Genomic DNA, 24854 nt, shown 5'->3' on the forward strand with positions numbered 1-24854 from the left:
ATGTTCCTGCAGACCTCATTGTGATCATTAATACTATTTTTAAAACCAGAAAGTGGGGCCAACACTGTGGCGTAGCATGTAAAGCCACCGCCTGCAGTGCCAATATCCTATATGGACACCAGTTTTGGTCCTGGCTGGCTCCACTTCCGATCCAGCTCTCTGCTATGGCATGGGAAAGCATTAGAAGATGGCCCAAGTGCTTGGGCCCCTGCACCCGCATGGGAGACCTGGAAGAAGCCCCCGGCTCCTGGCTTTAGGTCGGCGCAGCTCCGGCCGTTGCAGCCAATTGGGGAGTGAACCAGCAGATGGGAGGCTTGCTTGCTCTCTCTCTCTCTCTCTCTCTCTTTTTTTCTCTCCCTCTCCTTCTCTCTCTGTGTAACTCTGACTTTCAAGTAAATAAATAAATCTTAAAAAAAAAAATAAAACCAGAAAGTAAACCAAGAAATCAAAAATTGGGTAATTTGGAGAATTACATCATAGCTGGTTCTGCAGACCCCTGGGGTTGGGGATGGGATTTTCAACCTTGGTTTAATATAGGAATTCTTTTTTTTTTTTTTTTTTGGACAGGCAGAGTTAGACAGTGAGAGAGAGAGAGAGAGAGAGAGAGAGAGAGTCAGAGAGAAAGGTCTTCCTTTTCCCATTGGTTCACCCCCCAAATGGCTGCCATGGCCTGCGTGCTGCACCGATCCAAAGCCAGGAGCCGGGTGCTTCCTCCTGGTCTCCCATGCGGGTGCAGGGCCCAAGGACCTGGGCCATCCTCCACTGCCTTCCCGGGCCACAGCAGAGAGCTGGACTGGAAGAGGGGCAACCGGGACAGAATCCGGCACCCGAAGCGGGACTAGAACCCGGTGTGCCGGCGCCGCAGGCGGAGGATTAGTCAAGTGAGCCGCGGTGCCAGCCTAAAATAGGAATTCTTGGCTCCTGACTGAGACGTAGGCTAAAACTCTGATCATAATCCCTTTTTAACCTTTTGTCTGTTTTGCAGTTTTAGATGTGTGATCTCTACTGAATGATCTAGAAATTGGTCATACTGCAGAAAGTGCAGCAAAACAGATTTAGACAACCACCACTAGAATCTTGGAGATTAAAACAACCATAGACAGAAACTTAACGTGCATTTGGGATGCCTCGGACAGTGAATGTCTGGAGTGATCATATCCTCAGATATTAATGATGTTTCTGTCTTGGACTGACGAACAGGCACAGGAGGGACTGAGGATCAGAACTGACTAGCCTCACACTCAGCCTGAACTCTGAGAACTAAAGCCACGCTTTACTAGCTACGTTCTTGGAATTTTGCTATTTTGATGTCTTTATTAGCCATTCTCTATTTGCCAGGACTGTCCTGCTAGGCAAATAGTTTGGTCATTACATGAACTTCCCCACTGGGGCCAGCACTGGGGCCTAGGAGGTTAAACCACTGCCCGCGACAACAGCATCTCATTTGGGCACCAGTTTATGATCCATTGTGATCCACTGGCTGCTCCACTTCTGCTCCAGCTCCCTACTAATCCACCTGGGAAAACAATGGAAGATGGACAAAGTGTTTGGGCCCTGCTACCCACAGGGGAGACCTGGAAAAAGCTCCTGGCTTCTGGCTTTGGCCTAGGCCAGTCCTGGCAGTTGCAGCCATTTGGGAAGTGACCCAACAGGTATATATATATCTCTCTCTCTGTAACATTGCCTTTCAAATAAATAGATAAATAAATCTTTATTAAAAAAAACTTTCCCAGGATAGAAGGATAATATCCAAAAGCCAATTGCTTTCTTATATACTAGCAACACAATGCATTATTAAAATATGAACATACTTCAAAAAGTTCATGGAAAATAGAATTAAAACACAACGGACATTTTTCTGTGAACTTTTTGAAGACCTCTCATATATCAAAATGACCCAAAAAGAAACAAAAAGAAATGCTTAAGTACAAACCTAACAATATATGTACAAAATCGATATGAGAAAAACTATGGAGTCTGATGAAAGAAATCAAAGTACTAAATACATGGGGGAGGATTCCATGTCCATGGATAGTAAGAATATTGTGAAGATCTCACTTCTTCCCAACTTGACCTATAGGTTCAATTCAATCCCAAATGCTCAGAAATTTATGTTATAGATATCAACAAATTGATTCTAAAGCTTGTATGGAGAAGAAAAAGACCTAGGACAGCACAATATTGAAGAAGAAAGTGAATGGACTGATAATGTATAACCCACTTTAAACCAGGCTTCCAATTATTAATAAACTCTATCCTTACCTTTACCCTCTGAAACACTGCCCGTGCTTATGGAAGTGGTATCCTCCTTTGCCACAGTAAGCAATCAGCTCAATCTCTGTTTTATTTGTAGATTATGTTGATATTTGAGTAGCTAATCACACACACACACACACACAAACTTTGCACCCATCAATCACATGAAAAAATTACAATAGTTATATTACCAATCATTGGGTCAGATCCAATATATTTATGTCCAAAAGTAAACCAAATGAGAAAGGTTGGTTGACAATTGTCAATACCATTCAGTCTCTTCACAACCTTCTTGCAGCCTATCAGTTCCTGGTAGGTAAATTATACATCCAAAAGAATTCCAGGCAGATTGAACCAGGGTATCCTCCCGGGATCAGACCTTCAGAGAAGATGGGGGAACTACTCTACCTACATTTTCAGGGAAATAGAAATAGAAATCTTAGTGGGGAATGAAAGGGGGGAATGAATTGGGTAAATCCATTCATATGAGGCACAACCAAGGGACAAGCCAAGTAAACTGAGGTAAGAAAGCAAGATGCATTATAGTCATCAACCCCTAATGATTAAGAACTTATATATATGTACATATATATACACATATACATATATGATACACAATTAATTTGAGTGAGCATTGTACATATAGTGCACATAGTATATGAATTGCTGTCATAATAATACCAAACATACTACCTAGTAGCCGACATATATTCTTGGCTTTCACTTCCGGGCCACTTCTTTTTTTAAAAAGACTAAGCAAACCTTCATTTAGATAGCCAGCTGTAAAGTATGAGGTTCGCTTCATTTATTTTCTCACTAGCTCATGACAATTAAAGTAGTATTACCTTGTGCCAACTTGATTGTAAAAACAGACTTAAATACATGTCCTAATTATGTGACAGCAGTTAGTCATCATGAGGTCATCCAGATACTCCAGAATATGCTTAAAATTAAATGCAAAAATAAAACATACTTGTAGAAAACTTGCAGACTCTGTCATTAGGCTCCAGCTTGAAAAACACCTACTTCTTAGAGTGTGTGTAAAATGTGTATATTTAGACTGTTTTGTTAGCTTCTTATTAACAGTTTCTGGTGCTGTTACCTGAGTACCTACATTATCATGCAGTACATGCCTTTTGTTTCATTTAAACAATTGAGTCTCTTTGTGGGGACTAAGCCATGGGCAGTTTAACCTCAGGGCCCTGGGGATGGTGCATTGGGGATCCTAGGTCAAACCATCCCCACCTTCACTTCCCAATTTTTAAATTGGACAAACCCACTAGATAGTAGTGAATGGTTGATTTTTGAAGGCCACATTCGCAATCTAATACACCTTCTTGCTCTACAAATGAACGAAAGCAAGAATACTCACAGCAGGCAACCAAAGAACTAAAGCAAGGTAATACAGTTGAACCTCTGTATCTATAGATTCCACATACCAATTTCCAATACAGATGGAAAATATTTGAAAAGAATTGCATCTGTACTGAACACATACAGACTCTTTTCTTGTCATTATTCCCTAAACAATACACCATGACAACTACTCATGTAGCATTTATATTGTATTAACTAGCATAAATAATCTAGACATGATTTATAGTACATGAGAGGCCATATACAGATTATGTACAAACACTATGCCATTTTATATGAAAGACCAGAGCATTTATAGGTTTTTGTATCTTCAGGGGTCCTGGAACAAAAACTCTGATACTGAGGAACAACTGTATATATAAATTTTAAAGGAGTCACTGAAGAATTGTTTTCATTGTAAGTTGCACTGGGCAAGGTAGGGTTTAAAACTCATTGGGGCTTGCTTGTGTGATAATTCTTCTTCCCACTTTCCCCTCTTCCTCCTGAATTCTTATCCCTTCTTTCCAACTAACACTCAAGGATCAGTGTAATGAGTTCTTACATGAAGCTAAATATATTTAATGCAAAGAGTACTGCTAATCAAAGACTATATCCTTATAATTTTACATGAAAGGCTGGCGCCGCAGCTCATTTGGCTAATCCTCCACCTGCGGCGCTAGCACCCCCAGTTCTAGTCCCAGTTGGGGCTCCGGATTCTGTCCCGGTTGCACCTCTTCCAGGCCAGCTCTCTGCTGTGGCCCGGGAAGGCAGTGGAGGATGGCCCAAGTGCTTGGGCCCTGCACCCACATGGGAGACCAGGAAGAAGCACCTGGCTCCTGGCTTCGGATCAGCGCAGCACACAGGCCGTAGCAGCCATTTGGGAGGTGAACCAACGGAAGGAAGACCTTTCTCTGTCTTTCTCTCACTAACTCTGCCTGTCAAATAAATAAATAAATAAATAAATAATTTTACATGAAAATGTGCTTCCTTTATAAAATAGTCGTTAATCTAAAAGGTTGTCTTCATTTGGCAAATAAAAAATCAGCAATCTTGGGTTTTCCTCCAAATATACTTTTAAAATTTTACACATCCAAGATCTGGAATCATTTGTGTAGAATACATAGAAAAGAAGTGATAGGAAGAAAGAACAGTATATGACACTTAGCAAGTTGATTTATGTTTAACAACTCCGTAGCTTATTTTCAGGGGTGGGCAGAGGGTTATTAGGAGGGAGTGCTTAAGTCCCCTTTGTGAGTCAGGGAAGGCTTCACAGAAGAGGTAACATTTGAGCTGCGGCTTTAAGGATTAGCTTGAGAGAAAAGGCAAGGCATTCCAATCAGAGAGCATAATGCCAGGAAAGCACAGAGCACAAAAGAACACTGCGTGTCCAGCAGCTCTGAGTAGCCTGCTGGCTGTAGTGTGGTGTTCTTGGAGTTAGGTGATCAAGGGTGAGGCAGGGACTATTTTTCTACTTGCTCTAACGCCCCTAGAGCTCACTACGCAGTGCTGGACGCACACACTGCAGGGAGCTCAATAAATACTTGTTGAATTGGGACAGGGGGATCGAGTATGCTGGGAATGAACACATCCGGATTCTTTCGCACGCACCAGCAGTATGACCTTGGCCAAGTCCCTTTTCCTGGGGCTGGGGTGGCTCCTTTAGTAATCCTAAGCGAGCCAGAAAGCGGAGGAGGTTGGACGCAGGTGCCCGGCCCTTCCAACAGCCGGAATCCCTGATTTGTGGCAGGAAGGGCGGGGTGGGCAGGGCCGAGGGAGCGAGGCTGCGGCGGACGGAGGTTCAGTTCCTCCTCCGCTCCAGCAGGGGGCACACGGAGCGGTTCCCCACCGCCCTTCCCCTCCCGGCTGGCGCGGGGCGGACTGCAGCAGTAGCGAGCGGTGAGCGCAGTGGGCGGGGCGGGCCGGACAGGGCGGGGCGGCTGTGACGGGCTAGGGCGGGCAGTGGCGGCGGCGGCGGCGGCTGCAGAGGCCACTGTGGCGCCGACTCGGTGGCCGGCGGGCTGCTTGTGTCCTCTACCAGCGTCTTCGCTGGCCTCGCACAGCTCGGGCAGCGGCGGGCCGGGGCCTTCAGCCTGCCAGTGAGCTGTGGCGGGCACACCCGGGAGCGGCGGCGACACCGGGCAGGTTAGAGTGGGGGCAGGGGGCGGGTGCGGGAGAAGCCCAGAGTCAGAGGGAGCTCGAGCCAGGCCGTATCCGACCATGTCCGACGAGGCATCGGCCACCACTTCGTACGAGAAGTTTCTAACCCCTGAGGAACCCTTCCCGCTCTTGGGACCCCCTCGCGGGGTGAGCACCTGCCCCAGCGAGGAGCCGGGATGCCTGGACATCAGCGACTTTGGCTGCCAGCTGTCGTCCTGCCACCGCACCGACCCCCTCCACCGCTTCCACACCAACAGGTACGAACCGCCGCTGCGGGCAAGGGTTCATTACCCAAACCCCTGCCTCTTGGCTGCAGAACGGACGGGACCCCCCCGCCTCCCAGTTCCCGGTACTTCGCCCAGGGCTGTGTCTCTGACCGCCCCCTCCCCCACCTTCCTTGGACCAGCGCTCATTCCCGGGCTCCTTCCCTGTTCCCTCCTTATTTTCACCCCTGCCCTCCGGTTTTCCTTTCTACCGGCGGCTTACTCTTTCTGTTTTCCCCATTCGTCTTCTGGCTGTCGCGACTCCTCCCTTCCCTACCGCCTCTCTTCACCCTTCGCCTTCCTTCTCCCCTCTTTCCTCCACCTCTATCCCCTGTGAGTCCCAAACCTTCACCCTTGATTTTTAGAGGCTTCCCATTCCCCATCCATCTGCAAAAGTTTAACCCCTTCCATTTCCGGTAAGCTGCAGTATGGCTTTCGGAATGACTCCAAGTCAATCCGTGGGTCTTTTGAAAGGTGGCACTTACGAAGCTAGAACTTTCCCTGTTTTTAACCTGTCTTCTTACAGCCCTACTCCCCACCCCCAGGAAACAAGTCAATTTTGTTTCCCTCTTTCCTTTATGAACTCTTAGCCTTAGGGCTTTAGGCCCTGCTGAAGTGTTTAAGCTTAAATCGGGAAAATTCTTTCCTGTAACATACCTTTAGGTTTGCTCTCCCACTGGGTGTGTTTATGGAGTGAGAGGCAAACAGAACAAGGTTTAGGTTGAACTTACACAGATTTATTCACAGGGTCCATCTCCTCCTGACTGGTTTTATTGCAAGAATTCTCTCATGTGAGCAATTAGTGCCAGATGTTATGGGGGATTTAAAGATGTTTTAGATATAGCCTCAACTTTTAGTATAGGTGGGTATTTGAGAAATGTAGTCAGAGGACTGAGAGAGTATGTGCTCCAAGGACTAGGAGAGGGGTTCAGCTATGGAACGCACTGGAGAGATAAACGAAGCAGTTTAGTTCTTATTTTTGATCCGAGTTTACTGATATGAGTATGATCAGATCCTCCTACATTTTATTATCTTGCATATTTTCCCCCATCCTACTCCTTAAGTCATTTTACAAATTTATTGAGTTTTACCAGGTACAGGTCTGTAATAAAGTATTCTTACCTAAAACAAACTTCTGTAGTCTCTTTGGAAACAGAACAGCAGTGTAATATGTTCTAAAAGGAAGTGACAGATTTGTTACAGCTATTCCAAATCCTCATTGCAAAACTGAAGAAACTGAGGCCCAGAGAGAAAAGACTGAGTTGAAGGTCATAAAACCTAGTCAGGCCAAGACTATTCTATGAAGCCAGTGATGAAACTTGGAACAAAACTAATGGGTCCGATGTTAGGAGTGGTCCTTATAGGTTGTTAGACTAACTCACAGAAGCCTATTGAGTCTAGGATGTCCCTGTCACATAAATGTTAACATATTTGTGAACTAAACTGTCCTAATAAAAAAGAATACCTTTGCACATATTTGGTATTCAGATTTTACAGGGTTACAGCCAAGTCCCATGCACAGGAAAAGCAATTTAAATGATTCCAGAATTGGCTTGCTCTGGTGGTGAGGGCAAGGGAGTGGAGGTGGAGGTTGAGGGTGAGGACTGCCAGAACTGGTGGAGGTAATGGGGAGTGAAGTGATGAGAATGATAACGTGGTTTGTTTTTTTGTGTTTTTTTTTTTATAGCTTGTTCCGTTCCTCCCACTCCTCCCCATTTTTCCCTTGTGTTTTCTTCCTCTTTCCTTGACAACTGTGGTAGGTCAAGGCTATATTTTTTCCAAAATGGGGCAGTGAAGGTGGAGGGGGAGGTTCCTGTAAAGCTCCAGTTTTTTTAAGTCAAGTCAATATTTTTCCTAGATAGTACTTAAAAAATTATTTATTTATTTGAAAGTCAGAGTTACACAGAGAGAGGAGAGGCAGAGAGAGGTCTTCCATCCAGTGGTTCACTCCCCAATTGGCTGCTATGGCCGGAGCTGTGCAGATCCGAAGCCAGGAGCTTCTTCCGGGTCTCCCACACAGGTGCAGGGGCCCAAGCACTTGGGCCACCTTCTACTGCTTTCCCAGGCCACAGCAGAGAGCTGAAACTTACTACTTTTTAAAAATCTTCCTCCTACCCGATTTTTCACAAGGCTTTGAATGGCAGCAGGGAATCTAATGGTCTCTATCCTTTCACCAGAGAATGGGAAGCTGAATTAGCAGTATTTACAGGATTTGATGTTTCTGCCCTAGGCTATCCTGCTTTTTATATCTTTTCTCCTTCTGGAATTTTCTGCCTTCTTACCCCTTCTCAAGATGGCTTTTGAGAGGACCATATGCTTTCAGCCATTTCTTTTCTGGGAGAAGCAAATAGCTAAATCATATATGTGAGCAGCATTAAGTTTAGAGAGGTTTTTTTTTTTTTTTTGAGATATATGTCTCATTTTTGTCCTTCACATCACATCATTCACCTGTTCAAGTAACAGTCCCCAAGTCAGATCTGAATAGTGGAGGTCTGTCTGAAATTCTGCCTTGAGTTTAGTCACTGCAAAACAAATTTCATTGAAAGTAGAAATCTTGTCAATGGTAGGTAAGTGGTTTACCTTAATTTTGCTTCCTTCTTGTTACGTTGTAAGAAAAGTGTGGACTAGGATATTTAAGTAGTGTTCTTGATAAGGGCTTTGTGATGATGACAGTTTTGTTTCTGTTATACTCTGGGCTATATCTGCAGTCTTCATTAACCAAGAGAGCCACAGCACTAATACTCACTAATGGCTCCTGAACCCTGCATGTGTGTTCAGAATAGAGTCCTCTGTGATGTACTTTGGTGTGTCACTGGTACAGGTTCAGTAGGAAATACACTACAGGGCCACAGCCAGTTTCCTAAGAATTTAAACTTTCCTAGGAGTGCTTTTTAGGATATTATTGCCAAGTTGGTTTTATCTAGAGCTTTAGGAAAACAATAAATTTCAGTTATTAATAAATATTAAAATATTAAATATTAATAATCTTTTTGACCAAACAAAATTGAAACGTCAATTTGGAATATATTTAGTATTTAAGACTTTTCTTTTTGGCTTGGGGGATAGCATTTTTCTGATGTAAATAGTTTTCTCCAGGCACTTCAGTCAGGACTTGTTTTTTACAGTAGCCATGTCTCCTGCAAGCACCATCATAACCACAAATGATGTCATATAGGGGCAGACATTTGGCAAAGCAATAAAAGTGCCACTTGGGACACCTGAATCCCATATCCCTTGTGGGCATGCCTAGGATCGAGTCCTGCCTCTGCCTCCATTTTGAATCCAGCTTCCTTCTGATGTGTACCATGGGAGGCAGAGGATGATGGCTCAAGTAGTTAGGTCCCTGCTGCCCACATGGGAGACTTGGAAGGAACTCCAGTCTCCTGGCTTCAGCCTGGCCAAGCTGCAGCTTTTGTGAGCATTTGAGAAGTGAACCAACAGAAGAAAAATCAGTCTCTCTCTGCCTTTCAAATACAAAATAATTTTTAAAAAAGATATTTATAAAGTTGGAAAACTATAACAACATTGGTAAATCCTGTGATTAAATTGTGAGATGACAGAGATTAACATGAATTAGAGAAGTGTTATTCTTTTCTTCTTTCAGGAGTGTATCAGTACCTTGACATTGAACAATTGTAAAAAGTGTGGAGGACAGTGCCTTAGTTTTGTATAGGCAGACTATGAAATGAACTATTGTATAAATCAGTTATTCCATTTTGTGACTTTAGAGCTCTGTTTTCAATCACCATTATAGAGAAAAACCCCTAGACTCTTGTGAGCCTCTGGTGCCACCCACAGTTTCTTATCTAGATATAGAATTGGAAGTGCAAAAGAGCTGTGGGTTCCAGGTGAGAGAGCCATGTTGATAGAATCTGATTTGGGAACTTGTTGAAACAAATTGAGAATGAGGGTCAGGCGTTGACAGAATGTCTAAGCTAGATATATAGACTAAGAAGTAATTAACAAATTCCTTTAGCATGATAGGAGTGGAACCATGAGTTCCACAGGTTGAAAAGACTAGAAACTTTTCAATAAATTTAACAGAAAGGAAGGAGGAGATATGATAATTTGGAAGGGAAGTGAAAATTTCTTCACTTGGTTTTTGCTTCATTTGAATTTCTATATTCTAAGAATAGAGATTTTAGCTTCTTGGAAGCAGGCTACAGGAAAAGGAGCAGTTGAAAAATACAAGATGGGATGAAGGGAGATGGGAGGGGGGATACACTCAGAAGCTCATGTGAAAGAATTAGCCTTAGAAATGACATAGAAGGTTTACTTCCAGGACAGTAGAGTGGATAGAATGATGGATAATGGCCTCATGACAGTTGAGGTAGCTGGGATGAGGGTAGGGGGTTAGGTCACCTATGCTAGCCTGAAACCCTGCTGGCATGTTAGGCTCTAAGAGAGAGGTCGCAGAAGTCATGGTGGCTGTGTGGGGGTTATGGCAGGGAGTCAGTGAAATGGTGGGGGGCTGTTCCCTGAGAATAAATGCATAGCATGGATCCGGAATGACATTTGTCAACTTGACTGTTGAGCTTTTACTCAGTAGTCCTCATTGCCTGGATTCCCATTGTGAGAGGGGATGGTTAGGTCATCTTGAAAGGAGCAGGGGCTGCAGAGGAAGGTGTACATGCTTTTCTTAATTTTAACATTTAAATGATTACCAAAATACCACTGAAAGTCCTTAGTCTGTGTCTTCTTGCAAAAAGCCTCACAGAGAAATGTTCTTGGCTTTACTATTTAATTAAAATGTGGGCAGCAAGCCTAGTTATTGAGTTAAACATAATTTCATTGGGATTTCTTTCAACACTTTTAAGATGTGAAAGAAAGTCTCCTCTGAGAATAATGTTATAGTTTTTAGGTAGAAGCAGTGCTAGGCAGATTTTTCTTGGTGGAATAAGATGTGAGGGTATACAAACTTGGAGAGTTCAATGGTAAGCACACAGTGGACACTCATTGTAAGTCTGAAACTGATGGAACCTCTAAGTGAATCACATTTAGATTTTTATTGTAAAATATCAATATATAAAATTGTGGACATATAAAAGGCTTTCAAGGCTACTACTCCTGATCCCTTTCCCCAAAAGTAAATACTCTCAACATTTTGATGCTATTTCTTTTAATGTTCTGAGTCCTATATAATTTTTAAAAATCAAGATCAGACTGTATATGTAATTTGTGACCTGCTTATTTTTGCTCATAATGTTGAGTGTTTTCCTTTTCACTAAATATTCTGAAACTATGATTTTTTTTCATGATTATGAAGTCCATCATTCAGCTGTATCATTGAATTATTCCCCAGGGTTTGGAGGCATTTATTTTCCCCTCTTGATTATTATAAATAATACCGTTTGAATGTGTTTGTACCTACATCTTTTTTTTTTCCAAATTGCTGTTTAAGGGAGGGAATAGATTCCTAGAAGGGAAATTACTGACTCCTAATGAGTGAACCTTTTTAAAGTTCTTGATATATATATACTACCAAATTGCATTTCAGAAAGATTATGTCAGCTTATATTTCCACCAGCAATGGATAAAGATACTTCCTAGTTTGTTCTTTTCTACATTGCCTGGAAATAGTAATTAATATTTGCAAATTGGAAGAACTAAAATTTTTAAAAATATTTAATAGTAAAAAACATTCTTTCTATTTGGCAAACTATTTGAAGGGTGAACCTAGTTTGCTTGGCACAGATCATTAAAAATTAAAGGCTTCTGAGAACATTCTAGAATCTTACATAGTTACAAATCTGAGAAAATAAGGGACATACTGATTTTGCCCTAAGATGAGAGGGGAAAAAAAGCAAATATATGACTCCTTTGTCAGTGGAGCTGAAAAGAAATTCTAATTAAAAACAATTATCTAACAGTTTTTCCTAGCACGGTACATAGTATTTGGCGCATAGAAGATACTGAATAAATGTTTGTGGAATGGTGAACAAATAAAGGGGAAAAGACTCATTTGGAATCTGAAGTCATGAAAAGTATTAGCTCAAGACACAATGTGGCTATGATTTACTATGTCTAGGACAGAATTTTTGATTGCTGTTCATAGCTTTTACTGCAAGACCTGGACAGTTTGCCTAATTCTGCTCAATCTGTTAATTTTTTTTAAGTACAGTTACTGCCCACCTATCAAGCATATGAAGAAAAAATATTCTAGGATTTTCAGATGAGTTTTAGATTATCTATTTATAAAAATTTATTGACATCTGCTTTTTGTTAACAGAATTATAATAGTTTTGTATGTGTGTCTCAATGCTTTGAAATTCTCCACCTTCAACTAAAAGGAAAAGGTACCATAAAATTTTTTGTGTCATCCTAATTTTGTAAACCAAGAACTTTTGAGTTTGGATTAGCCATATAAAATATAAAGGAGGAAGTTAAAAAAATCATCAAAAAAACCCCTGGATTTAATGAAGGATGAGAAACAACCTAATGATGGAGAAATAAGAGGATTTTCTTCAGGAAGTCATTTCAGTAGCTTATTAGTATCGGAAACACTAAATCAATATCTTCAGGATTAATTCCCTATGCTACTGGCAAAGCAGTAAAGATTATCTCATTAACAGTCTGTACCTAGTGGAAATTTACAAGAGAAAACTGAAATATTTCAAAACCAAAAAAATAAAACACGAGAAATCGCTGCAACAAGTACTGTAGGCAAAATGTATATGACCTTAGTGCATAAAGAGCTCTTACAAAATCAATAAGGAGAACACTCATACATAGAAAACACTGAGCAAAATAGCTAGTGAACATTTTAAATTCTGATCTTGCTATTAATCAAAGAAATAAAACGATATAAAATCTTTCTGTCCTATCAGATAGATTAACTAATTTTAAATAAAAATTTCAGTGCTGTTAAGGTGTGGAGAGATGAACACTTTTCTGTCTTGCCTTAGGGAGGGTGTATTGGTTTGACCTTTCAGAACGGTATATGACTCTTAGAAGCATTCATATTCTTTGACTCTGTTTACTTTTCAAGCAATCTATCCTGAGAGAATTCATGTTTAGATAAATAATTATTAACAAAATGTCTTATCTCAGTATTATTATTATTTAAAAAAAATTTTTTTGACAGGTAGAGTTAGACAGTAAGAGAGAGAGAGAGACAGAAAGGTCTTCCTTCGGTTGGTTCACCCCCAAGTGAGCACATTGCGGCCCGGCGCGCTGCACTGATCCGAAGCCAGGAGCCAGGTGCCAGGTGCTTCTCCCATGCTGGTGCAGGGACCAAGGACTTGGGCCATCCTCCACTGCACTCCCAGGCCACAGCAGAGAGCTGGCCTGGAAGAGGAGTGACCGGGACAGAATTTGGTGCCCTGACCGGGACTAGAACCCGGGGTGCCGGCGCCGCAGGTGGAGGATTAGCCTATTGAGCCGCACACCGGCCTCAGTATTATTTTTAACACAAAAAAATGGAAACAGCCTATATATCTGTTATTGGGAGAATAGGATTAACTAGGATATATTCAATCAGTGGACTATTCACAGTAGTAAAATGGCTTCAGGTAATATAAAGGTTAAGCATCCCTGTTTCAAAAACCAGAAATCTGCCTGCGCCACGGCTCACTAGGCTAATCCTCTGCCTGCGGCGCCGGCACCCCGGGTTCTAGTCCCTGTTGGAGCGGTGGATTCTGTCCCGGCTGCTCCTCTTCCAGTCCAGCTCTCTGCTGTGGCCCGGGAGTGCAGCAGAGGATGGCCCAAGTGCTTGGGTCCTGCACCCGTGTGGGAGACCAGGAGGAAGCACCTGGCTCCTGGCTTCGGATCGGCACCATGCGCCGGGCTGCTATGCGCTGGCCGTAGCAGCCACTTGGGGGTGAACCAACGGAAGAAGGAAGACCTTTCTCTCTCTCTCTCTCTCTCTCTCACTGTCTAACTCTGCCTGTCAAAAAAAAAAAAAAAAAAACCTGAAATCTAAAATGCTCCAAAATCTGAAACTTTTTGAGGGCAATCATGACACAAGTGGGAAATTCCACAGCTGACTTCATGTGATATGTGCAGTCAAAATATTGTATAAAATTACTTTTAGCTATGTGTATAAGATATTATGAAACATAAATGAATTTTGTCTTTAGTCTTGGGTCTCATCCCCAAGATAACTCTATGTATGTGCTAATATTCCAAATCCAAATTAAAAAATTAGAAATCAGAAATCCAAAGCATCTCTAATCCAGAACATTTCAGATTAGGCATACTCAGCATGTGCTTAGGAAAATATTCAGTGAAAAAAGCAGGATACTGAAATACAGATACTCAAAGTGACTGCTGATTCTGAAAAAAAAATACAAATGCACATAGAAAAAGATAACAAAATGTTATGGACAAGTTCTTGTTGGGTAATAGATTAATTGACCATTTTGATCTTTAGCCCTTTTTTATTCCAACTTCTTTGCATTGAGCCTGTACAACATTAACATAAATAACAAACAACTTCTTGAACTTGTACCTGTGCTCATTCTTTCTGGTGCTTTTCTTTGCCTTGCAATGGCTCCTCTCCTCTTTCAATTTGCTAAGAATAGATGCATGTACTGAGCACATTTTAGATGTGCTAAGTGCTTTGTATGCATTCTCATGTAACCTTCACAATAAATCAATTTTTAAAGTTGGGACAGAGGTTTGTAGAGGATTTGATTTGTTTAAGATCAAATAGCTAGCAAATGACAGAGCAAGAATTTGAACCCAGCCAGACTCCAGAGTTTATGCATAACCACTATGATATATATATATATATGTATATATATATATATATATATATAGTTTATGGATGAAGATTTTGTTTTATTCCTAACTCAAATATCTTTCTTTTAAAATATTTTATTATAGCTATTTTAAGATGACTAAGAAAGTAGAGAATAGCGTAATGAATCCTATGTACTCATCACCTAGCTTCAACAATTATTCATATGTGACCTCATGCTTCATCTATACCCCTAGCAAACACCCCAGCGCCTTCGCTATTATTTTGAAGTAAATCCCAGACATGTTTCACTCATGAATATTTTAATATTTCTTTAAAAGCTAAGGGTTCCTTTAAAAATACACACAATATCATCATACCTAAAATAAATTCCTCATAACTATGCATATTAATATCTCAAAATTGTGTGGACCTTGTAGTTCTTGTGATTGCCTTTGTGTTGTATTTTTGAAGGTGGAACCTGACTTCTTGTGGAACAAGTGTTGCCAGCTCAGAATGCAGCGAGGAGCTATTTTCATCAGTTTCTGTTGGAGATCAAGATGATTGCTATTCCCTATTAGATGATCAAGATTTCACTTCTTTTGATTTATTCCCTGAGGGGAGTGTCTGCAGTGATGTGTCCTCTTCGATTAGCACTTACTGGGATTGGTCAGATAGTGAATTTGAATGGCAGGTAAGTTTTTTTTCTTTTATTGACATCGTATCTACATAAGTAACAGTATAATTTCCCTTTTCATATTTTCATCTCTACCTCAGAGCACATTGGTCTGCTATTTATCCAGTCCTGGAAACTTTGCAACTTCTTTGGAGATTAACAATTAGAAAGAATATATATCTATATATCCTTTATTTTTGCTGATGTGCCTCTAGGTTTATGATGCTGTGATATCCTTTTGTACATGTTCATGTACTTTAATACTGGTATAGTGTTACCATTATTATACATGTGCAGTACCTTTCTATACATGAATCCAAGCAAATTTACTCTCCCACTTTATAACAAATAGTCTTCATCTCCTCAGGACACACACCAGGGTCATGTTATATATCCAGTATTATAAACCATTATTATTACAAGTACATAATTTTGGGTTCTGTTAGCAATACAGTGTAATTTCTCATTTCTATCATGTTCTTATATAGAGATGTTTTTCTTCTCATGGCATATATACCACATAAAACAGCTTTGTGGCAAATTGTTTGAAAATGCTATTTTATACTGACTGAAGTCTATCACAAAATGTAGACTATTGGGCCGGTGCCGTGGCTTAACAGGCTAATCCTCCGCCTTGCGGCGCCGGCACACCGGGTTCTAGTCCCGGTCGGGGCACCGGATTCTATCCCGGTTGCCCCTCTTCCAGGCCAGCTCTCTGCTATGGCCCGGGAAGGCAGTGGAGGATGGCCCAAGTCCTTGGGCCCTGCACCCGCATGGGAGACCAGGAGAAGCACCTGGCTCCTGGCTTCGGATCAGCGCGATGCGCCGGCCGCAGCGGCCATTGGAGGGTGAACCAACGGCAAAAAGGAAGACCTTTCTCTCTGTCTCTCTCTCTCTCTCTCACTATCCACTCTGCCTGTCCAAAAAAAAAATGTAGACTATTTTATTGTGACATCCATTTTCTGATTGTAAATGATAAAAATATTTAAAGAAACTTTCCTTCTATATAGCCAATGTTTTATTCAACAGATAAACTTGAATACCTGCTATGTTTGAAAGCCATCCAAATACTTGATGTTGTATTCCAAAAGAGAAATACCACCTTATTTCAAACAGTTTTTATTAAAATATCAAATAGTACTAAGTGGCAAAAATTTTTTTTTTTTAAAAAAAGGTCCCTAAGTCCCACTCCACTATGGTTACCGCTGTTAAGAGCTTATGCAGATATAGGTATGTTTCTGTATTAAAAACACATTAATGGCCGGCGCCGCGGCTCACTAGGCTAATCCTCCGCCTTGCGGCGCCGACACACCGGGTTCTAGTCCCGGTCGGGGCACCGATCCTGTCCCGGTTGCCCCTCTTCCAGGCCAGCTCTCTGCTGTGGCCAGGGAGTGCAGTGGAGGATGGCTCAAGTCCTTGGGCCCTGCACCCCATGGGAGACCAGGAGAAGCACCTGGCTCCTGCCATCGGATCAGCGCGGTGCGCCGGCCGCAGCGCGCCTACCGCGGTGGCCATTGGAGGGTGAACCAATGGCAAACGGAAGACCTTTCTCTCTGTCTCTCTCTCACTGTCCCCTCTGCCTGTCAAAAAAAAAATTTAAAAAAAAAACACATTAATAAGATCATATTTCACCCACTGTTTGACTTTATGCTTTTTTTCAACAAATATGTCATTCTTTTTTATAGTTGCATCATGATTTGCTTGATCAGTTCCATAATGATGATTATTTAGATTGATTGCTGCTTTTTATTGTTATAAAAATGCTATGCTGAAAACTAAGACAAGTTTTTAAAGAGCAAAAAATTTTGTAGCCCCCTCCATTTCTTTTTTTTATATTGTTTCATATGTTTTGGATAAACATGTATAATTTTTTAACTGTAAAAAACAAGGAAACTTTACCATTTTAATCATTCAAAATGCACAATTCAGTGGTTACTAATATAATGTTGTACAGCCGTCACCACTATCTAATTTCAGGATGTTTCTGTCATTCCTCAAAAGAAACTCTATTAGAACACAGTCCCAGTTTCCCACTGTGCCTATCACCTGGCAACCAGTAATCTACTTTCTCTATGGCTTGCTTCTCTTTTTTTATTTTTAAAGTTTTACTTAAGGTATACAAATGTCATGTATTTCCTATATACAGATTCAGGAGCATAGTGATATTTCTCACCCTACCCTCCCTCCTGCCTATGATTCCACCCTTCTTCATCCTCCCTCTCCCATTCACACTCTTAATTTTTACAAAGATCTATTTTCGGTTAACTTTATGCTCATAAGATTTACCCTTCACTAAGTAAAGAATTCAAAAAATAGTATGAAGAACTGCTTTTCTAGATATTTCATATAAATGGCTTCAGAATGTGTGTCCTCTTGTGTCTGTCTTTTCTCATTTCGCATATTTTAAGTCTACCCATGTCATAGCATATCACAATACTGCCTTCCTTTCTATGACTGAATAATAAACCATTGCATGCATATACCACATTTTGTTTATCTTTTCTCAGCTGATGGGTACTTTGAGCGGTTTCTACTTTTTGGCTATTGTGAATAATATACACTTAAGTATAAGCTTTCATGTGGTTGTATATTTATAATGCCCTTGAATATATCCCTAGGAATAGAATTGCTGGGTCATATGATAACTCTATGTAACTTTCTGAGGAACTGCTAACATGTTTTCCAGAGTATCTGCACCATTTTCCACTTCCACTTGCAATTTATGAAAGTTCCAGTTTCTCTACATCCTTGCTCAAGCTTGGTATTGTCTTTTTGGTTACAGGCATCTAGTGGAATGTGAAGCAGTATCTCATGGTGGTTTTCATTTGGATTCCCCTAATGACTAATGGTATTGAGTATCTTTTCAGGTCCTTACTGGTTGTTTGTATATCTTAGAGAAAATCTGTTCATAATCCTTTAGTTGTGTTGTCTTTTAATTATTAAGTCTTTATTCTGCCTGCTGGACTAGTATCAGATATATGATTTACAAAACCTTAGTTTTCTGGGTTGTCTTTTTTTAAAAGATTTATTTAGGGGGACAGCACTGTGGCACAGCAGGTTAAAGCCTCGGCCTGCAGTACCTGCATCCCATGTAGGCTCTTGCACCCACATGGGGGACCCAGAGGAGGCTCCTGGCTTCTGGCTTCTGATTGGCTCAGCTCCTGCTGTTGTGGCCATTTGGAGAGTGAGGCAGTGGATGGAAGACCTCTCCCTCTCTCTCTGTTTCGACCTCTCTGTGTAATTGTGTCTTTCAAATAAATAAAATAAATTTTAACTAAATAAAATTCAAATAAAAATAAATTTATTTTATTTATTTGAAAGAGTTACAGAGAGGGAGAAGCAGAGGCAGAGAGGGAGAAGCAGAGAGAGAGAATCTTCCATCCACTGGCTTACTCCCCAAATGGCTGTGACAGCTAAGGCTAGGCGAGGCCAAAGCCAGGATCCAGGAGCTTCATCCCGGTCTCTCAAGGTGGGTGCAGGGGCCCAAGTACTTGGGTCATCTTTTGCTGCCTTCCCAGGCACATCTACAAAGAGCTGGATTGGAAGTGGAGCAGCCAGGACTCAAATCATATGCCAGTGCTGCAGGTAACAGCTTTACCAGCTATGCCACAGTGCTGGCCCCCTTGTGGGTTCTTTTAACTTGATAGTGTCTAGTCACTTGATAGTGTACATTCACACACACACACACACACACATTTATAATTTTAACGAAGCTCAATTGAATTATTTTTTGTCTACGTTGTGAAATAGGGATTCAAATCCATTCTTTTGCATACACATACCCAGTTGTCCCAGTACCATTTGTTGATAAAGACTATTCTTTCCTCATGGAACGATCTTAGCACACTGCCAGAAATGAATTGATCAGGGGCCAGCACTGTGGTGTAACAGGCAAAGCTGCCACCTGCAGTGCCTGCATCCCATATGGGCCCCAGTTTGAGTCCCAGCTGCTCCAGTTCTGATCCATCTCTGCCTGGGAAAGCAGTGGAGGATGGCCTAAGTGCTTGGGCCCCTGCACCTGTGTGGGAGACCTGGAGGAAGCTCCTGGCTCCTGGCTTCGAATTGGCGCAGTTCTGGCCGCTGTGGCAAATTGGGTAGTGAACCAGCAGATGGAAGACCTCTCAGTCTCTCTGCCTCTCCTTCTCTCTCTGTGTAACTCTGACTTTCAAATAAATAAATAAATCTTTAAAAATAATTGATCATAGATGCATGGATTTATTGCTGGACTGTCAGTTCTATTCCATTGGTGCATGTGTCTGACTTCATGCTAGTATAACACTTCTAATTACTATAGCTTTGTACTGAGTTTTGAAATTGAGAAATGTGAATTATTCTGTTTTGTTCTTTATAAAGGTTGTTTTGGTTTTTTGAGATCTCCCACAATTCCATATTAATTTGAAGATCAGGCTGACCATTTCTGCAAAAATGGCAGTTGGAATTTTGATGGGGGCTACATTGAATCTGTAGATCACTTTGGGGAGTATTGCTATCTTAATAGCAACACTAAATACTCCGATCCATGAGGATAGGAGGGACTATCTCTATCTGGGTTTTCTTTAATTCTTTCAGTGTTACTTTTGCAGTTTTCAGTGTCCAAGCCTTATACAAAGGTACTTTAGAAAGTTCATAGACATGGGATTAAGTTTATTTTGGTGCAAAAATATTGGAAATCCATGCTTAGCTTTTTTATAATATGAATTTTCCATGTATACTTTGAAGAGGCCTCATACTTCCTTGATGAAATTTATTCTTGGGTATTTTATTCTTTTTAAGGCAACTGTAGCAATATATTTTCTCTTTTAAAAAAAGATTTCTTTATTTGTTTGAAAGCCAGAGTTACACAGAGAGAGAAGGAGGCAGAGAGAGAGAGAGAGAGGTCTTCCATCGACTGATTCACTCTCCAAGTGGCAGCAATGGCTGGAGCTTGTTGTTAGCTTTTATAGCCTCTTTTTCTGATTTTTTTTTTATATTTAAGTTGTCTGAGAATAGAGAGACTTTTCCTCTTTTTCCTTCTAATATGGATGACTTTTATTTCTTATTTAATTGCTCTGGCTAGATCACCAATACAGTGTTGAATGAAAGTGGTGAAAATGGGCATCTTGTCTTTTTCCTGATCCTGGTGGGAGAACTTACAGTCTTCAGCCATTGAGTTTGTTAGCCTCAGTGTTTTTGCAAATGCCTTATATCATGCTAAGGAATTTCCTTTCTATTTCTAGTTTGATTTTTTTTTATGAAAGGATGTGGGATTTTGTGGAATGCTTTTTCTGAGAATTTGAGATGATCATGTGATTTCTTTTATTCTATGATACGTTATATTGATTAGCTTTCATATATTGAAGCACTCTTGCATTCCTGGAATAAGTCCTAACTGGTCATGGTGTATAATCCTTTTCATATGCTTCTAGATTCAGTTTTCTAGCATTTTGTTAAGGATATTTGCATCTATATTATAAATGATATTGTTCTATAGTTCTCTTTTATTCGTTTTTTTCTAGATTTGGTATCAGTAATCCTGGCCTCATAGAAAGAGGTAGGGAATAGTCCTTCCTCTTTTGGATAAAATTTTATAGTAAGATTTTATCATTTAAATATCAAAGTTTTTCATGATCTTCATAATGAATTTTTTAATGGCTACATGCCATTCCTGCCATTAGATATACCAGAACTTGAGAAACCATTCCTCGCTTTACACCTATTTCAGTTTGTTTTTCTATTATAGGTGACAGCAGTCATCATTTTTTGTGTGGGTACCATTTTATTCTCAGTGCTTCATATGTCAAGTGCATACTTTATACTTAAAATCAGATTACAATGAATCTTAATAAAGTACAATCAGATGGAGTCCTCATAATTCTAAGAAATATTTTTCCACTTATTTTATGTGATTTATTTAGAGTTTGCATTGTATATAACACTGCAAGGTGGCAGGCATTTTGAAATTGTAATTGCTGAATTCTTCACCTTAGTTCATGAGTAGATCAAGTGGAAAGCCATCCCTAACCACTGACGGTTAATGCACATGAATGACTACACTTTTGAACAAAAAATCAGTCCTGCTTTGGTAATGTATTTTCCCACCTCTGAAATTGTAGTATGGGTACTCTGTTACCATGGATATTTGCTATTTAAATATGCTGAAAGGTTTAAATGCAGTCTTGTCTTTGTGGGAACTCATAATGACGAGCAGTAAATTATCCAAGAGGATAATTACAAATTATATGTTGGGATTAATACAGACTAAAAATCATTTACTTGTGGTTTAAAAATGTGTGTTACCTTTGTTGTGATTAAAAACTGCATCTGTGTAAATCTATCTTTTTAACATGTTTTAGTTACAACTAAAGTAAGTGTAAATGATTCATAGATTTCTCTGGGAAGAGAAATTCTAGCTACTCCATTAGGCGAGATTTTTAACCTTAGAATGAAGGAGCATCTTAGCATTTGAAGTAATATTAAAGCCTTTTGCTTTGCTGATAGTTTTCTTTGCTTGCAGTCCTTTTATTATTGAAGATATATTTGACTAGTCTTAGAGGTTGAGAAATTATTTCCATTGCTGAGCAGGAAAGCTTATAAAATTTAAAAAGTGAGTAATTCAGCTGTCACACTTGAAACGTAGAGGTACAATCTGAAATTACACATCAGCTATTACAACAGTGAGCTTACTCATAAAATTCTGCTGCACCCTGCAGAAAATATGGCAGAGGCTTGATTTAATTCTCCCTATGTGTCACAATTACTGATTATAATATAAATATACCAAATATTGTTCATGAAAAATATGAGATGGGAATCATTAAGCATTTTTATTCTGAAATATATTACCAGTTATAACCTGGAAAATTGCTGGTATCATAAATATACAGGAGTCCATACAATGAGTTCCACCATGCAGCTGCTCATCCTGTATCTCTAATTGACTACTTGACATTTCCACTTGGATGACCTTATTATTTAATACTAACATGTTATCTGATGCTGAGTCCTGGGTCAGAGATGTAACTTGCAATTACAGTGTTTCCATGAAAAAAATAGAATGCTTTGTGACATGTTTTATAGCATATAGTAAAAAGAGTGACTGTTGTCTGTTCAAAGGATACTTTGTGCTTGCGTCTCCCACGATCACTACAAACTCCATATCCCAAATGACGTTCCTTCATTACAAGCTACCTCCAAGGCCAGACTGCAATAGTTGAAATCACTGCACTTGTCTTTGGATTCTGTCTTTAGTTGTGTGACCCTCCTTGGACCTAATTTTTCTTCTGTGCTTTTTTAATCTATGATTTTAGTAATTTATTTTGCTTACCTAAGTGCCTTTTCTTTTTTCCTCTTTGGTCATTCTGAAACACTACCCTGTAAAACTTAATCCAACCATTTCAGCAACTTGACATTGGCTAAGGGTTTATGTTACCTGTTTTATTTTTAAGATTTATTTTAATTATTTGAAAGTTGGAATTACAGAGAGAGAGGGAGAGACAGAGATCTTCCATCTGCTGATTCACTCCCCAAATGGCAGCAACAGCCCCTGGCTGGGTCAGGCCAAAGCCAGGAGCCAGGAGCTTCATCACATGTTGGTGCAGTGACCCAGGCATTTGGGCCGTCTTCTACTGCTTTCCCAGGCAGTGGAAAACATAATGTTTTCCTCTACATTAATGTGGTGATGAATGCTTTAAATACATTTCTTTAAATTCAAATCCGTTGTAACTTTTGAAGGTGATGGCTGTGTTTATCACCTTGATTATGGCGATTTTTTTCTTTTCTTTTGTTTTTCTTAATTTTATTTAAGGTATACAAATTTCATGTATTTCATGTATACAGATTCAGGAACATAGTGATTCTTTCCACCCTACCCTCCCTTCCACCCTTGCTTCCACCCTTCTTCCTCTTCTCTCTCCTATTCCCACTCTTAATTTTTACAAACATCTATTTTCAGTTTACTTTATACTTACAAGATTAACCCTACACCAAGTAAAGAGTTCAACAGATACTATGAAGAAAAAAACCACTGTTCCTCAACAGTAGAGATTAGGGCTGTAATCATCAGATCTCAAAATGTCATTTTTACTCCTATACATTACATTTTAGATACTCTATTAGTTACCACAGATCAGGGAAAACATGGTATTTGTCTTATTTCACTAAGTATAATGATTTCCAGTTGCATCTATTTTGTTGCAAATGGCAAGATTTCATTTTTTTTTACTGCTGAGTAGCATTCTATAGTGTATATATGCCATAATTTCTTTATCCAGTCTTCAGTTGCTGGACATCTGGGTTGATGCCCTATCTTAGCTATTGTGAATTAAGCTGCAGTGAATATGAGGGTACAGATAACTCTTTCATATGCTGATTTCATTTCCTTTGGGTAAATTCCCAGGAGTGGGTTTGCTGGGTCCTGTGGTAGATTTATTTTTAGCTTTTTGAAGTATCCACATACTGTCTTCCACAATGGCTACACCAGTTTACATTCCTACTAACAGTGGATTAGGGTACCTTTCTCCCCACATCTGCACCAGCATTTATTATTTGTTGATTTCTGCATGTGAGCCATTCTATAGAATACTGGGAAGAGGTGAAACCTAATTGAAGCTTTGATTTGCATTTCCCTGATGGCTAGTGATCCTTAGCATTTTTTCATGTGTCTGTTGGCCATTTTAGTTTCATCTTTTGAAAAATGCCTGTTCAAGCCCTTTGCCCATTTCTTAACTAAATTGTTCTGTTGTTGAGTTTCTTGAGCTCTTTATAGATTTTGGATATTAATCCTTTATCGGTTTTGTAGTTTACAAATTTTTTTTTTCCCGTTCTGTTGGTTGACTGCCTCTTCACTTTGCTGAGTGTTTCTTTTGCATTACAGAAGCTTCTCTGCTTGATGTAATTCCATTTGTCAGTTTTGGCTTTGATTGCCTGTGCTTCTTGGGTCTTTTCCAAGAACTCTTTGCCTATGCCAGTGTCTTGCAGAGTTTCTCCAATGTTCTCTAGTAATTTGATGGTATCGGGTCATAGATTTAATCTTTGATCCATTTTGAGTGGATTTTTGTGTAAAGTCTAAGGTAGGGGTCTTGTTTCATACTTCTGCATATGGCGATCCAGTTTTCCTAGCATCATTTGTTGAAGAGACTGTCCTTGCTCCAGGGATTGATTTTAGCTCCTTTGTCAAAGATAAGTTGGTTGTAGATTCATAGGTTGATTTCTGAAGTTTCAATTCTGTTTCATTGGTCTATACATCTATTTTTGTGCCAGTACCAGGCTGTTTTGATTATAATTTGGCCACCAGTGGGGAGAAAGCACCATGGTGAAACGAGAAGGGGCTGTGACTGGTGGCTCTTGTATACGCGTGTGATCCAGGGGAACATGGGTTTTCCCCTCTGGTAAAATCCCTGGACCACATGTGTATATAAGAGCCACTAGTCACAGCTGTACTGATGGCCAGGTGCACACACCCGAGCTGCTACCAGTTACTGACAAGATG

General features: G+C 40.2%; 1 protein-coding gene across 2 annotated transcripts in view; it reads left to right on the forward strand.

Moving 5' to 3' along the window:
• The first annotated feature begins 5598 nt into the window (after positions 1-5598).
• The window catches only part of FAM199X (family with sequence similarity 199, X-linked), a 30710-nt gene continuing 11454 nt past the window's right edge, over positions 5599-24854 (forward strand). For both annotated transcript variants that reach the window (XM_062183407.1, XM_062183408.1), the window contains exons 1-2: positions 5599-6026; positions 15187-15406. In XM_062183407.1, coding sequence (XP_062039391.1) covers positions 5830-6026; positions 15187-15406 — 417 coding nt within the window. In that variant the 5' untranslated portion in view covers positions 5599-5829. The remainder of the gene's footprint in view (positions 6027-15186; positions 15407-24854) is intronic.

This window comes from Lepus europaeus, chromosome X (assembly GCF_033115175.1).
Source record: "Lepus europaeus isolate LE1 chromosome X, mLepTim1.pri, whole genome shotgun sequence".
NCBI classification, from domain to species: Eukaryota; Metazoa; Chordata; class Mammalia; order Lagomorpha; family Leporidae; genus Lepus; species Lepus europaeus.